Here is a 14,991-nt window from a genome sequence, read left to right as displayed (position 1 = left end):
CTCTCTCATGCCCTGCCTCCCCCCCACCACCGTCTCTCTCTCTCTCTCTCTTTGCTCGTTCTCTCCCCCACATTTCAAGATGGAAAAGTCTTGTTATAATAGTTGCGGCAGGTTCCCTCCTCGTTGTGCTGCAGAATGGAGAAATATTTATACTATGGGATATGGGGATGAATCGGTGCAGTTGTGGCGACGGATGACGTTTACTTTCCCCCCCTTTGATGAAGCTTTTACACACACAAATGCACAGATGCAACATAAATACGTGCACACATTGTTGTGGTTACCGAAGGTCGTGGTGTTCCTGCCTCCCAGCAGCAGTGTGTGTGCTTGTGGGGGAGAGTGTTTGGCCGAGGTCTGGTTCTAGGACTGATGGGTGGGCTGAAGGCCCGGCTGAGGTCTCTTCCTCTTTCTCTCTCATTATCTGCCTTACCTCCCCCCCCTTATTTCTCTCATATGTGTGTGTGTGTGTGTGGAGGTCAGTGAGGGCCGCGTCGATGAGAAAAGCCTTCCAGCGCTCTGCGTGGGAAACCCCGATAAGCCAAAACATAATACGACACACTGTAGCGCCGTCATCTGAAAATGCGTCTGTGTGTGTGATCGCACCTTTGAACATTATCTTCACCTTTACTCTCCGATCTGCATCATTAAAACAGGATTACAGAACTATCCATGCAGATAGTTTGGGGTTTTATTTGCCCAGATTTTGAGTGTTTTGTTTGCCTCCACCCCGACACAAAGGAAGTGAAAGAAATGTCCTGTGGTGCTCACAGCATTGAAAAGTGAAATTTAAAAAGATTCAGCAGCCACTTGTCTTTTAGAAACACAATACTACCGGTTACTCTGGGTAATCCGCAGACCTTGCCATGATCATTGAACCAAAGAAACAGTCGCTATGAAAACTGTCCAGAATTAGTTTTTTGGATCCAGACTATGAGGGACACTGTTTTTTGGAAAGAAAGGTCACTGTTGAATCTCTTTAAATAAGATTTTTCTCAACGTTGTAAGCATCACGAATGAGATTCACCTTTATTGTATCGGGGTGGAGGCAGATATTACAGAGACGGATAGCTTAAAATCTCATGTTCAAATCATCACCTGCAACTGCAAAGGCTGCAACTAGCTATTATTTTCATTGTCGATTAATCTGTTGATTATTTTCTAGATTAATCGATTAGTTGTTTGGTCTATAAAATGGTAAAAAAAATGTTGATCAGTGTTTCCCAAAGCCCAAGATGACGTCCTCAAATGTCTTGTTTTGTCCACAACTCAAAGATATTCAGTTTACTGTCAAAGAGGAGTAAAGAAACCAGAAAATATTCACATTTAAGAAGCTGCAATCAGAGAATATTTACTTTTTTTCTTTCTTGAAAAATTACTCAAAACAATTAATTGATTAATTGTTGCAGCTCTTATCATCACAATATGATTCCACTGAAAGTCAATAAACACTTATATGGAATTATTGCCCTCAACCTTCACATTGATGTACACTATTATGTCCTTAATTACCGGGATATGAATGAATCTGAAGGCGTTATTTAAACAAAATGATCAATTAGGATGATGAGACTTCTATAGTTCTGTCTTTAACGATATACAGTATATATATACTGTATATATATAGTTACTTTGTTAGCAACTTGAGCTGCAACGATTAATCAATTAGTTGTCAACTATTAAATTAATCGCCAACTATTTTGATAATTGATTAATCAGTTTGAGTAATTTTTTAGGGGGAAAAAAGTCAAACAAACACAGGACTTTCAACCAAGAGACCGTTGTTTGTGTCCCGTATGAAACCAAAAGTGAATTTTGATTTATTTTGATTTACGTAGTTTAGTAACGCGACAAACGTAGTCATTTTAAATCAAACCATGATGTTTTTTTACTAAACATAACCAAGTAATTTTGTTGCGTTTTTGTTTTGTTTTTGCTTCAACTTACATATACAACCACATGTTTAAAACTGCGACCGTAATCTGGGAGTAAATACATTTCCCTCGAAATGTAATTGAGAATACAGTTTAGCTGTCTGGGAATGCAATGTAGTAGGAGACAGGGTTGGTTTTCTGACACTTCAAAGAGGATAAATCAACAAAAGTTTAGGTTTGAGCCTTAAAGAAATGAGTCATGTCCCAGTCAAGTAACCTCATCTTCAGTTTTTAATAGATTTGATTCCAATCAGAGCCTTTAAAAGGGACCATCCACGTTACAACCCACAGACTCATATGTTTAGTACAGTGTGGGTTAAGTTTGGCCTCTTCAAAATCCCTCCAGAGATGCCAACACACTTCTCAGATATCCATCCACATGGCAGATTCGATTGCTGGCTGGCTGGCTGGCTGGCTGGCAGAGCTCCGGGCAGCGTGTTGGAGTCAGTTCAGCAGGTCAGATTATAAAGTACCACACATTGTGTGTGTGGATTTAGGGGGAAACTCATCCTACACGTTATCCAGCTCTGCTTTTCTGTATCTGTTATCTGAAAGGCTCAGATTCTCCAGACAGACGCTTGTAACAGAAGTCTGTCTGCTGAAGGTCTGGTCTGTTTGGGTGTTATTGTTCAGCTTAGGTAGGAAGTAGACGGCTCTGTTAAAGCTGCACAAGGTGACAACATTGGAGCAGGAGGCCGCAACCATATGTTGTCTTATCCTCTCCCGTTCGGAGACCCATCTCAGTCGCGTTGACCCCCAAAACATCCCCTCCCCCCCTCGCCGGCCAAACTCCCGGTCAGAGTGACAGCGCCGCCTGCTCGGGCCTCTTATCACAGGATCTCTGCTTGGTCACTGTTTCAAAGGGCACATAACACGTCAGTCTGAGCCTCTCGTATGCTGTCAGAGTCTGTTTTGAGTTATTAAATCTGCCCGTGAATACATTCAGTATCCAGTTTGATATCTAGTTATATCTTATTTTGCCCTCCCTGCTGTTTTATTACCTTCGTCTTTTGTTTGTTTTCTTCTTCACGTGTGTTTGTGGACGGTCTAAAGATCAAATCTCATCGTACACGTGGTAAATCCACATTAAAACAGTGAAATGTCGGAGAAACGTGAGGTTATGAAACTCCTGATTTGTATCCTTCAGCTGTCCTCTCTCTCTCTCTTTTCAACATTTATTCGTTCTGTTACAAAATGTAGCTGGCGGTTTGAAAGAGGACATTGTTTTTTGCAAGGTGATGGTTAAACATTGGGGTCTGTTAAGTCACGGCTCTGCCAAACAACAAGGTTTAGATGTGTGTTTTTTTAATAACAGAGAAGGTAGAAGAAGAAGAAAAATAGACTGGCAGCATCTTTCATGGTTTAAAATGTCTAATGTGACAAATTGTCTGTCCTTTGTAGAATATTTATAGTTTGATATTTTCTGAGAAACTGTCAATGATTGTCATATTTTTGGATCAATTCGTGCTCAGAATGAATTTCAGACAGTGGTGGAGAACACTGTATTTAGAGATACTTGTACTAAAGTTCCTCCATTTTATGTGACTTTATACTCTTCCATAGTTCACTACGTTTATCTGAAAGCTATAGTTACTTTTCAGATTAAGATTTCACATACAAACCCTGAGATAATCTAATGAAATATGATGCATTGTTATAGATCAAACCATAGAACAGTCAGGGCCGGATTCACTTGCTAGGCGACCCCAGGGCAAAAGTAAACCATGGGCCCCTAATCAGACCCCCCACCCTCCCTGTTTAGCTTGGTTATAATTTCATTAAATGCAAAATTATGTAAAAATATGCAGCATGTATGCATAATATCAACTAACATGTAAAATGTCTACATCATGAAAATAGAAAAAAATTCAAAGTGTATCGTGAATTGTCCTTAAGCTCTTTAAAAAATCTAGATTATTTTGGCCATATCACCCATCCATAGTCTCACCTGAAATATTAAAGGTGCTCAAGACAATATTCAGAAATTTATACTGCGGGGTCTGAAAAGTGAAGCTAATGCTGAAGTGCCTTAAACTAGCATTCTTTCTAATAGCCAGCAGGGGGCGACTCCTCTGGTTGCAAAAAGAAGTCTGATTGTATAGAAGTCTATGAGAAAATGAGCCTACTTCTCACTTCATTTATTACCTCAGTAAACATTGTAAACATGAGTTTATGGTCTCAATCACTAGTTTCAAGTCTTCTTCAGTACAGCATGATGTTCATTTAGTAAATTATGGTCCCATTTAGAGTCAAACAGACCATAAAGCAGGGGATGCTTTAGGGCGTGGCTACCTTGTGATTGACAGGTCACTACCACGGCGTTGCCTGGTCTGGGAGTTGTCTGTGTTTTCGTCTTACAACTTTAACTCTTACACAGTGTGTTTTCAGTTCATTAAAGTTAATTATAACCTTTTTTGGTCGCCTAATAATGTCTTATTTAGCGTTCCGTTGTACTTAGCTCCACCCTCTCATGTCACTTCTGGTTGCAAAAAACCAAGATGGCGATTTCGAGGCTTCAAAACAGCAGTCCACAAACCACTTGGTGACGTTATGGTGACTATGTCCACTTCTTATATACAGTCTATGCCCTGAATCTCATATAAAGAACCTTTAAAGGTATTAAAGTCACAGTAAAGCTTCAGTTAAGGCGTCTTTAGCTTCAGTAATGTGACGTATTTTGATGATTTTGAATGCAGGACTTTTAGTTATAATGGAATATTTTTGACTTTAAGTAACGGATCTGAATATTTCTTCCACCTCTGCTGCATTTAAAGTAATTAAATTGTATTATATTAGAAGACATGTAGTTCTTCACACACAGAAGGAGGTCTGTGCTCTCGTTCAAAGGAGTCAAAGGACTTCTTTCTATCATACAAACCCCCAATTTGGTTTCAGACAATAAACTGAGGCAGCTGCTGTTGTCATGGGAGTGACAGGCACAGGTGAGAGTTCCCCAGTTGTTCCCAGGCGTCAAGACCGGAGTGTGAGACTGTGGGCTCTGACACTGTTTGCATTGTTAAGGACGAGAGTGTGTGTGTGTGTGTGTGTGTGTGTGTGTGTGTGTGTGTGTGACCGAGTATAAAGAAAACCTTCATTTAGTCTATTTTTCAGCCGTGAAATTTTTTGTTTAAAGCAGACGAGATAAAATAAGACAGAAACAAAACAATGCTGCATATTCTCAGTGTGGTTGTTGTTGTTTCTGGCATTTTTCTGGAAACCAGTGTTAGTTATCTTTAAACAAGACGGATCGCTGCTCTAGTATCAGTTTTCAAATGTTGGCTTCAGCTAAAATGAATGTGTGTGAATGAATGAATTGACTTCACTGACACTCTGCGGGCTCAAAAGTTGCCTGAAGTACGTGCTCCATATTTCACGTTGGTCTCTAACGTCGACTATCTAACACAAACAAATCCCATATTGGGTCTTTTAAAGTTTTACTACACAGTTTCTTTCATGTTTGCCGCACCAGATGGAAAAGATTCAAAACTCAGAAATCGCGTGTGTTGACGTCACAAATTTGCTTAGTGTGTGTTCATGTTTACCAACTTCTTCAAGCTGATGTTTGATTACTGAAATGTTACAAAAGGTTGGAGACTCTGCAGTTTCAATAGAAGCGGAGCAGACACCGGAATTTAATTTTAAATAGGAAAAGATGTGTGAGGTCTGGATCAGGAGCTGATGTGACACTCTTTGTTGCAGCTCGACTTTGTCAGATAAGATGAGTGTGTTTACAAAAAGCTTTGGGAATGCATAAAAGTTGCAACTCATCAAATGTTTCCTTTGTTGTATTTTTAGAAGCTCTAATTTCTGATTATAATTAATCAGAAAACACAGTGGAGGATGTTTTCTACATATATGTGACCCGTCTTCTCTCTTGTTTTCCCTCCCCAGCGTCCTGGCATGCCGTCTGGAGCGAGGATGCCCCACCAGGGAGCTCCCATGGGCCCCCCCGGCCCGCCGTACGGAGGCAGCCCGGCGGTGCGGCCCGGCCTGCCCGCCCCGGTGATGGAGCCCAGCCGTAAGAGGCCTGCCCCCTCCCAGCAGGTCCAGCAGCAGCAGCAGCAACAGCAGCAGCAGCAGTCCGTCCAGAGCCGGGCCAGAAAGTGAGTCTGAATCCAGTCGACCTCCAACTCCGACCTAAACACTGCACGGCTCGCATATAGAACTCCTTATTAGTCTGCTTCTTGTGTGGAATGATTGAGGGAGGCCGTGGTTACACTTTGACCTCTACTAGTCTGGCGTAGATGTTCAAAACCAAACATGGAAATGATCACGAATCATGTGCAGGTGATGTAGTCAGAGCTGGGCATCGAACCACAATATCTTTCAGCACCAAACAAAATTAGTCCGTATCAAAAACTGTCAAATACCAAAAGCTGGTACGAACTTCTAAGTGGGTTTTACTTATTTTCTGATCACACAATTCCAGTGTTTTGCTCATTTTAGACGTTATGTCATTCAGGCAACGTTCTCATACAGCTGCTGTGTTAAGACAACTTTAAACACAAGAAGTTTGTTAAATGATTAAAAGGGTTTTGGAGAAAAGTAAATGTATATTCCTGAGGTATTGGAAAAGGTATTACTTTAATGGTCCAGTAAACATAAGTATCATACCAGCACCAGTATCAACACATTTCTAACAATACATGACGTATAGATTATTTTACAATATGATTAGTCATCAAGTAACGAGACTCTACGTGTTCACAGTGACCACACTAACATGCTGATGTTTAGCAGGTGTAATGTTTACCATGTTCAACATCTTAAGCTGTGTCTCAATTCGGATACTTCCGTTAGTACACTTCCATCTAGTACACTGTGCACACTACTGTACTATCAATAAGAAAAAAGATAATACAAATGATCATAACAAGATCCACAGCAACAGTGGACATACCTGTACCAAACCATTTCTAGAATCTGATCTCAAAAATCCTATTGGTGAGAGGTGAAACCATGACCTTTGTGTGTCTCTGTCCAGCTTTCATTTCAACTTTTGTTTCGACTCTGTCCCACTACTCCTTGTTTTTGTTGCATCCTTTGCTGCGCTCACTTCTCTGTGCTCTGTGCATCCTCTTCTCACCATCCCGACCCTCCGCTGTGACTCCATGTCTCTCCTCTGTTGTCTAGTTTGCCCCCACGGTCTCGTCTATGTGTCCATGCTGCTGTCTGCAGGCGTTCAGGCTCTAGTACTTGTATTAGTACTATCTATTGTCTGCTATTTGACAAAGGATCTGAACATCAGTATCCCAGACACACACACACACACAGAGGATGATGTCTGTTAGGAGACGAGTGTGTAGCAGGTATGGTCATTAGAAAGGAGATCAATATGCGCACTCGGTGGACCTCTGTCTCTCTCTCGGTTTCATTCTCTCGGTATCTGCAGCACGATTGATCCACTTACAATTAAGCAGGCTTGTCGAACAGGTCAGGGGAAATGTTGTCCTCCGTCGGGGCATCAAACCCCCCCCAGAGCGGCCCGGCCGGCTGCGTGGAGGAGGGTCTGATCGATGGTCCAGGGTGACCCGTCCAGGTGTCTCTGTCTCTCTGTTGCTTTTTTGTGTGTCCTCTGGCAAACAAGTTGCTGCTCCAGCTCCCCGCCCGCTCTCCTCCGTCCCGCTAAGACCCCTCGACGCTGCCAGCTGAGGGCGGGCCACCTGTGTTTGCAGTGTCATTGAGACCTTATGGTCCCAGCGACACTCGCTCTGCAGAACAAACGCTGTCCTACGCAAAGCTGCTGCTAAAAATAGGATTTAACTCTAGTTCGCTTTGCATAAAGGGCTATGAATACTCAACCTTGTGTCCTAGGAATTACGTTTAGATACTACTAATTTGTTCCCCCAAATACGGAAACATTTTGTGTACTGGAGGAAAGGCCACATAACTCACAGAGAGATGGTGGGCAGAGGACTTTGAACCCAGTCCCACGTGTGGTTACGCGACTAACGTTTTCCAATTATGTTTCTAGAAAACATATTTGTTGTTGCAAATTAGAAGTATATAAATGTAATTTCTTGGAGAAAGGGTTGGAAAACATTTGCATCACACAAAACCCAATGAAGTAAAAGTGTAGGTTTTAACATAGAGGCTCATGGTAAGTGTGTCTCAGAGCGAGGAATACTCGGAACAGAGGTTAAAGCGGTAAAAAGCATATTAAAGCAAAGACGTCCGTGTGGATTCATCTCATGTGTGCTTTAAAATGTCTAAATATATTACAGCATCATCTTGGGCATACTGTAACATTTTGGATGCACATTATCACATTATCATTTCCAAATATCCTCTTGTGCCCTGAGTAGCTTTTCTAGCCGCATTTTATACAACCTAAAGTTTGTCATTGTAGTTCTTGTGTTTCTATCACGGTGTGCAGTTGTATCGTAAAGGCTGAGGGTGAAACACTTCTTTAAGCGTGATTTATACTTCTCCATCAAATCTAACGTGTACCCTATGCCGTACCCTGACGTGAAACTCCCCAAAACTGTAAATACACGTCGCAGCGACGCAGAACTCAACTACTTTGATTGGTCTGCTTGGTAGCATCGCATTTCCAGCTACTCCTCCGTGAACAAGCATGGATCAAATTGAAGAGAGGTTAACTTAAAGGTCCAGTGTGTAGGATCTGGCGGTATCTAGTACAACTATAAATCAGCCTTTTTAGTTGCATAGAATTAGTAAAAGACTGTGGGCTTTCCATCAAACTGTTCTGTGATTGTTGCATGCTTTGCTACCGGATCTGAGAGTCACCTCAAACATGGCTGCCACTGAATTCACCTCCTCAGTCAGTTGATTTACTGTGTTACAGTGAGCTATCACAGACTTAAAGTCATAATTTAGCCCATTCTTATTCCATATTACATGTCTCAGCACCAGTTTAGTTCCGGTTTTCTTTTTTAAAATTGGTTTGTGTTAGGGATTTTTTGCAAACTTTCAATTTGATCTTGCATTTCCAATGAGGACGGTAGTATTTATAAAGCTTTGATATCTTGATTTCGGCTGTTAATTTTGGTCTTTGTCCTTGAAACAACCGAAAAACGCTCATGCTGCTTGGTATAGGACACTTAGCGGTTGCTTAAGAACATCGCTAGCTTCATGGGATAATGAAACAGGTATCTTGTTGCTAGGCCGGCTGGTTTAAGCTTCTGGACAGAGGAAATGCTTAGAGAGGTTTGCAATCTGCTTTGGGAAATGAGCAGAAAAGGAGTGAGTAGCATGCATGTTGTCTTCATCTGCACATTACTTCATCAATGCAACATTCAGAGCCGAAAACAATAGAGCTGAACTCGCACACTGCCTGTTTGCTCCTCTTCCTGTGATACACACAGTTCACAGTGTGTTCAGTGTATTGTCTGTCTGTGTGTGTGAAGCATGATTGTTTTGGTTCACAGAGAAACTTTGTTGAATGAGCGTGTCCCTCAGATGAGCAGGACGCCTCCTCTGCTGCACTTTGTGCGTGCATGGACGCGCTCACACGCCCATCCCCAGTGCCTGCCCTTGTCTGAGAGTTTGCACCTACTAACAGACCCTTGAACTTAACACACATCCAACACACACAGACACACAAACAGCCAGAACCACCAGGTGTCCCCCCCCCCCCTCCTCTGACATCCTACTTGAGTGTGTGTCTCGCCACAACTCTAATCGGACAACCTTCGAATCCTCACCAATCCTTAGGAAGCCAGTCGGATTCCCCGGAGCCAATGAGATGCCGGCGAGGCAGATGGACATGAGAGAGCCACAATCAGATCCCACGCTCGGATCAAAGTAGGAGTTTATTCTGCTGCATGTCCATTTTCTTACGTTTGATGGCCTATTTAGCCTTTTCACCCCCGAGCCCAGCACTCCCTGAATGAGTCTTTACGGCCGAACCATACGTCCAGGCCTAGAAGTTGACCCTCTAGTGGTGCATGCTTTGGACTGGAGCATGGCATGATGGGAACCGTTTCAAGAAATAAAGTAGAATCCAATCTCAAACCCCTTTTAGAAACAGTTGTGAAATGGAGGATTGTGTGTGATGCAGGTTTGTGTTTTCCTTTGCAATGCACCCCCGGATCTTTTCAATTCTCCCTGCAGCAGGCTTGTTTCAGTATTTGGCATGCTGATGTAACATACTGCTTCACAGACCGTTGCAGTGCTCTGTGATAGAACATTTATCTACACTGCAAAAAAAAAAATCCCTTTCTACAAGCAAGAAGAAATATTAAGAAACCATCAACTAGGGTTGGGCGATATGACGATATATACTACATGCACAAACATATACAGAGATGTTTCTGTATTGTTTATACTGTGGTATCTATCCCTGTAATAGCAACGATGGGCAATGTTATTACCCAACATGCACCTTTAGTGCACCTTTTGGATTATCCAAAAACAAACATTCTCGTTCGTTTTTTATCTTTCTCTTTTTCTACTATTTTAAATTAAAATTTTATCACAATATATATTGATATTGCAATATAAAACGGTTGATACCGAAGATTTTACCCATATCGCCCACCCCTAGTGGGTACGAAAGTCAATCTCCCCTTGAAAGAAATCGTTCGACATTTTTGGGAAATGCATTTATTCACTTTGTTGCAGAGAGTAAGATGAGAAGGAACACTATCGTGACAGAACCAGGCTAGCTGTTTCCTCCTGTTTCCATTCTTTATGCTAAGCTAAGCTAACCAGCTGCTCGCTGTAGCTTCATATTTAGCGGGTAGTTATGAAAGTGGTATCAAACTTCTCATCTAACTCTTTCACTAAAAACATTTTTTTAAAAACAGTGAACAAATTCACAATAAAGGTGCTTGAAAGTAGGCTAGATTGTCTTTTAATTTAACTCAATTCAAGAGTTAATATCCTAAAACAGGACTACAGAGACGATTACGAGATCTTTGAAATAAGACACAAATTCTTTTGCTTCTTTACACCCCACACGGCAAGATTATATTTATCTTTGATAAATCATCCTAAAATAAATTATTCTGACTTTTTATTGAATTGCTATTTTTGCAGTGTAGTGCCGTCTTTAAAGGCAGTGTCCTTCTGCAACTACAGAACACTTGCATGAATTTACAAGCGTGCTCCACATATCACAGATTGAATATTTAAAGGAGTTCTTGAACAGCGAAGGAAGCTGTAGTGTTGTTTTTGTAATCAGTGTCACCGAAGTATGAAAGTTCTGACAAAAGGCTCCAACGTGGCACAGTTTGTCTTATTGTTCTCAGTCCGCTCTCTGGTAAGTATAACATAAACAAATGCTCTCACACAGCAGGAACATTCATGAATGAAAACATCTACACACACACACACACTCTGTGAAATCCATTCCTAAAAGCTCTTGAACACACATCCTGTTACCGTCCTGAGTCCTGCTGCACCGGCCCCAGTGTGTGTGCAGTGAATAAGTGAATGCATGTCAGGCGAGAGGTGTGTTGATGTGACACTTTTTTGGCTGTTAGAGGCTCTCGATTTCCAGGTGGACTGCTGCATTTCAGACACCACACATAAACACACTAGCGCATATGCGCACACACACACTCCCAGACACACACACACAGCTGGGATGCTGGGGTGCTGGATATGGCCCAGCATTTTAGCAGATGGCCTGGGTGCTACGCTATCAGTCACCATAGTAACATGCTCCCTTTTTCCTCTTTCTCTCTGTCTTTCTCTCCCTCTCTCTAGTGCTAAGAGAAGGAAAATGGCAGACAAGATTCTTCCGCAAAGGGTGAGGCTGCATCTTTTTTTACCTTTGTTGTTTTTTTATGTGTGTGTTATTGTGGTTTTTGTGTGCAAAGTGGAAAAAATCCCGGTCGGTTTTTGATGTCAGGGGATCTTGGAAGACGCAGAGGGCCAGACGATTATGTGTTATTTCCAAATGAGGAGGGAGAGGATGAGGGGAGCGATCAGGAGGTTTTTAGGTTGTAGGGTTTCATTCTGGTATTCGGATGGTGGCTCATTGATTTAAATTGGAGTAGTCAGCGGGATATGGAAGAGACGCAACCACAAGTAGAAGCGAAGCAGAAATGCCACGTTGCCACAGGTGAGTCTGTGCCGACCGAGGTTGTGATTTTCATCCCGCGGTCTCGGTTTTTCGGCCCTGTGCCACGCCGTCACCTCACCACGTCCTGGCCAGCACACACACAGGGCTTAAAACTACGGAGGTCTGGAGACTGTGAGCATCTTGGCTCGGGTCTTATCCACTAACATAACCCAGACAGAGAGATAGCAGTAGGCATGGCCGGGGCGCCACTCCACAATAATGAGTCAGGGACAGGGAATGTCTGCCACGCTCCCTCCGTCTGCTCCGTCTGCTCGGCACCTCGGCCCCGGTGAAAGGCAGCGAGATGGAGATAGAGAAGGAATGAGAGGGAACAATGTAGGCAGCCATTTAGAAAGAAACATGAAAGAGGGAAGAAGACGGAGGGAGGAGGAGGAGTGTGTGTGTGTGTGTGTGTGTGTGCACAGTTTGGTAAGTAAGCAGCAGCCCTTGATGCTCCGAGGACTTTCATCGGTATGGTAATGTCTGAGTCCTGGCTGGTTGGCTGCACACTCTGCATCTCATTTTTATCCCCCAGTGTCCCCAGGATGGTGTGGACCACTGTATTAATGGTGGGCAGGGCAGCAGCAGATACTGAACACAGTATACTCCATATACTGTAATCATTTAGTCATCTGATGAAGATTTTATTGGATGACAAGATATTAAATATTGTGTCACAGGTGTATGTCAGTATTTTTGGGTTTTAGATTGCTGATCCTGGAGAGATCAGAGGAGAGAGAGAGATGGGGAATGGCGTACACCATAAGTCCCTCACTGGAGTCGAATCGGGGGCATTACAGCTCATGGTCTGAATCTTAAAACCCCGAGACCACCAGGGTGCCTTGAGTTAAACCTACTGTATGAACCCCACTAACCTGGCAATGGGTCAGTCAGCACAAACTCGTTCTGTGCAGCCAAACTGTGTTTAAACCCGTTGAACTTTATTTCAAATTCAAGTGGAGATCCCAAACGTTCTAATGGAAATAGTAAATATGTCAGGCTAGTTTTCGGTGGAAATGGGTACGTAATGATGCACAAGACATCAAGAAAATTGATGGAAAGGTCGGTGCAGCAATAGAAATACTGAGTCTTGGGTTTGATTATTGTACTATATATATATATATAAATGTATGTATATATATTTTCCCACTGGACAAAAAAAAACACTAACACCCACTAACATCTGGCTTTTGCCTTTAGTGGGAAAGGTTACAGTCTGCATTCATTCCTGGGACAAATGACTCTGCAGTACTCAATGTAATGCTATGTGACGCACGTTGAAGTGAATATTTTATAAGTAAAATCAACAGGGATTTGGACAATTATTAGAATTTATCAACGTGCAAAGCACACAATTAATATGCTCTCCTCAAAGCCACCAGACTCCAGTCAGACAACCGTAATTTTACCAAAACACACTTCGTTCAAACTCGACAGAAACAAGATAAAACAACAGTCACCAACTCTGGTTTGGTCTAAATAAACCTTTAATTCACAGAGTTAGAGGGAAAAGAAACAGCTGTTATATGTGCTCCTCAAAGCCACCAGACTCCAATTTACAGAAACAGTAATTTGACCTCGCTGATCATCGTAAAACACACAAAAAAGAAAACTCATCAAAACCATCTTGGTTAGTCTTACCACCGTTCCAACAATCACCAGCTTCATGTTCACTGTACAGACATGAGAGTGGTATCGATCTTCTCATCTAACTCTTGGCAAGAAAGTGAATATCACGAAGCGTTGAACTATTGAACTTAAAACGAAACAATGTTATGGGGTTAAATGTCCTTGAAATAAGACATTGGACCAGCTGCAGCACTAAGGCAGGACAGACAGCTAATCTGCTTAAGCCTTTCAGTGATATTCAGATAGTATATGTGAAGAAAGTCCTTTATCTAATGTGTGTGATGTAAAGATTTTAATGTCAGATTGTCTCCCCTCTGAGCAGATCCGTGAGCTGGTCCCCGAGTCTCAGGCCTACATGGATCTGCTGGCGTTTGAGCGCAAACTGGACCAGACCATCATGCGCAAACGTGTGGACATCCAGGAAGCATTGAAGAGACCGATGAAGGTAAGGAAGAAAAATCAGGAGCCGGCGACCTCAAGGTGTCAGTCTAAAACACCAGTTCTGAAAGGAAACAAAAATGTTATTTATATTTGCAGCTAAACATGTACTGAAAGGTCTTAAATAACTTTTTTTTAGTTTTGTCTCATCTTAAAACACAGAAAGACTCATCTGATTTCTTGACTCTTGTTATATTAGAGCACTATTTTAATCAGTTCAGATGGGGCACCTGCATGATGACATATAATTTGATATTTTGTGAGATGTCCGTTTGATTTCCGGTGTTTTTATGTGCCCTTGTGTCAGCAGCAGAAGCGTAAGCTGAGGCTTTACATATCTAACACCTTCAACCCTGCAAGACCCGACGCTGATGACTCAGACGGCAGCATCGCATCGTGGGAACTGCGAGTAGAGGGGAAGTTGCTGGATGATGTGAGTTTCGTCCATCTGAAATATACAGTGCGCATTTTAGGGTTTCGACCGTTTCCATGATAATCGACCTTCTAATCAGTATTCGAATGCTTTGTTTTTGTTTTTTTAATATATAAGTATGTAATAATAAAGTCCATATTCAACATTAATTATTATTAGTTTTTCTCAGACGGATATCACTGTTTGTTGTGTGTAGAGATTCGTGTGTGTACATTAGAGCGGTACTGTCCTGAAGCTTCAAATACCTTTGAATATTTGTCATTGAAGCTTTAAAGCCCAAAACATTTTATTTGGGACAGCCCTAGTGCATTTTATTTGTTGTTTTATACCTATGTTATTTAATACATAGCCAATTTAAAAGTGAAATAACTAAATACCGTTCCTGTGCTACTGATCTGCTGCAGGGTGTAGTATTATGTCATCAAATAGCTGCTTGTCCTCTAAAAAAATAACTGAGATTATAATCTTCCCATTTAGTGTGAGAATGTGCCGCTCTGGGTCGTTTTTGGCCGGCAGTCACACGCGGT

The 14,991-nt window shown here is 42.0% G+C and overlaps 1 protein-coding gene and 1 long non-coding RNA gene across 9 annotated transcripts in view; one reads left to right on the top strand and one right to left on the bottom strand.

Annotated features, from left to right (window-relative positions):
- Positions 1 to 14,991, top strand: part of LOC119480599 (SWI/SNF-related matrix-associated actin-dependent regulator of chromatin subfamily D member 3) — a 42,156-nt gene that overhangs the window by 16,871 nt on the left and 10,294 nt on the right. For 3 of the 8 annotated variants that reach the window (XM_037757029.1, XM_037757024.1, XM_037757026.1), the window contains exons 2-6: positions 5,823 to 6,034; positions 9,609 to 9,698; positions 11,607 to 11,649; positions 13,916 to 14,038; positions 14,339 to 14,464. In XM_037757029.1, the coding sequence (XP_037612957.1) occupies positions 5,823 to 6,034; positions 9,609 to 9,698; positions 11,607 to 11,649; positions 13,916 to 14,038; positions 14,339 to 14,464 (594 nt within the window). The remainder of the gene's footprint in view (positions 1 to 5,822; positions 6,035 to 9,608; positions 9,699 to 11,606; positions 11,650 to 13,915; positions 14,039 to 14,338; positions 14,465 to 14,991) is intronic. The other 5 variants (XM_037757025.1, XM_037757027.1, XM_037757031.1 and 2 more) reach the window with 3 other exon arrangements.
- On the bottom strand, positions 6,497 to 7,658 carry LOC119480600. Its single transcript, XR_005204964.1, has 2 exons — positions 7,342 to 7,658; positions 6,497 to 7,168 (listed from the first exon to the last, which is right to left on the bottom strand). It is a non-coding gene; the product is annotated as an uncharacterized LOC119480600 (long non-coding RNA).

The sequence above is a fragment of the Sebastes umbrosus genome, chromosome 21 (genome assembly GCF_015220745.1).
Source record: "Sebastes umbrosus isolate fSebUmb1 chromosome 21, fSebUmb1.pri, whole genome shotgun sequence".
Classification (NCBI taxonomy): Eukaryota; Metazoa; Chordata; class Actinopteri; order Perciformes; family Sebastidae; genus Sebastes; species Sebastes umbrosus.
This window is presented reverse-complemented; position numbering and strand designations above follow the sequence as displayed.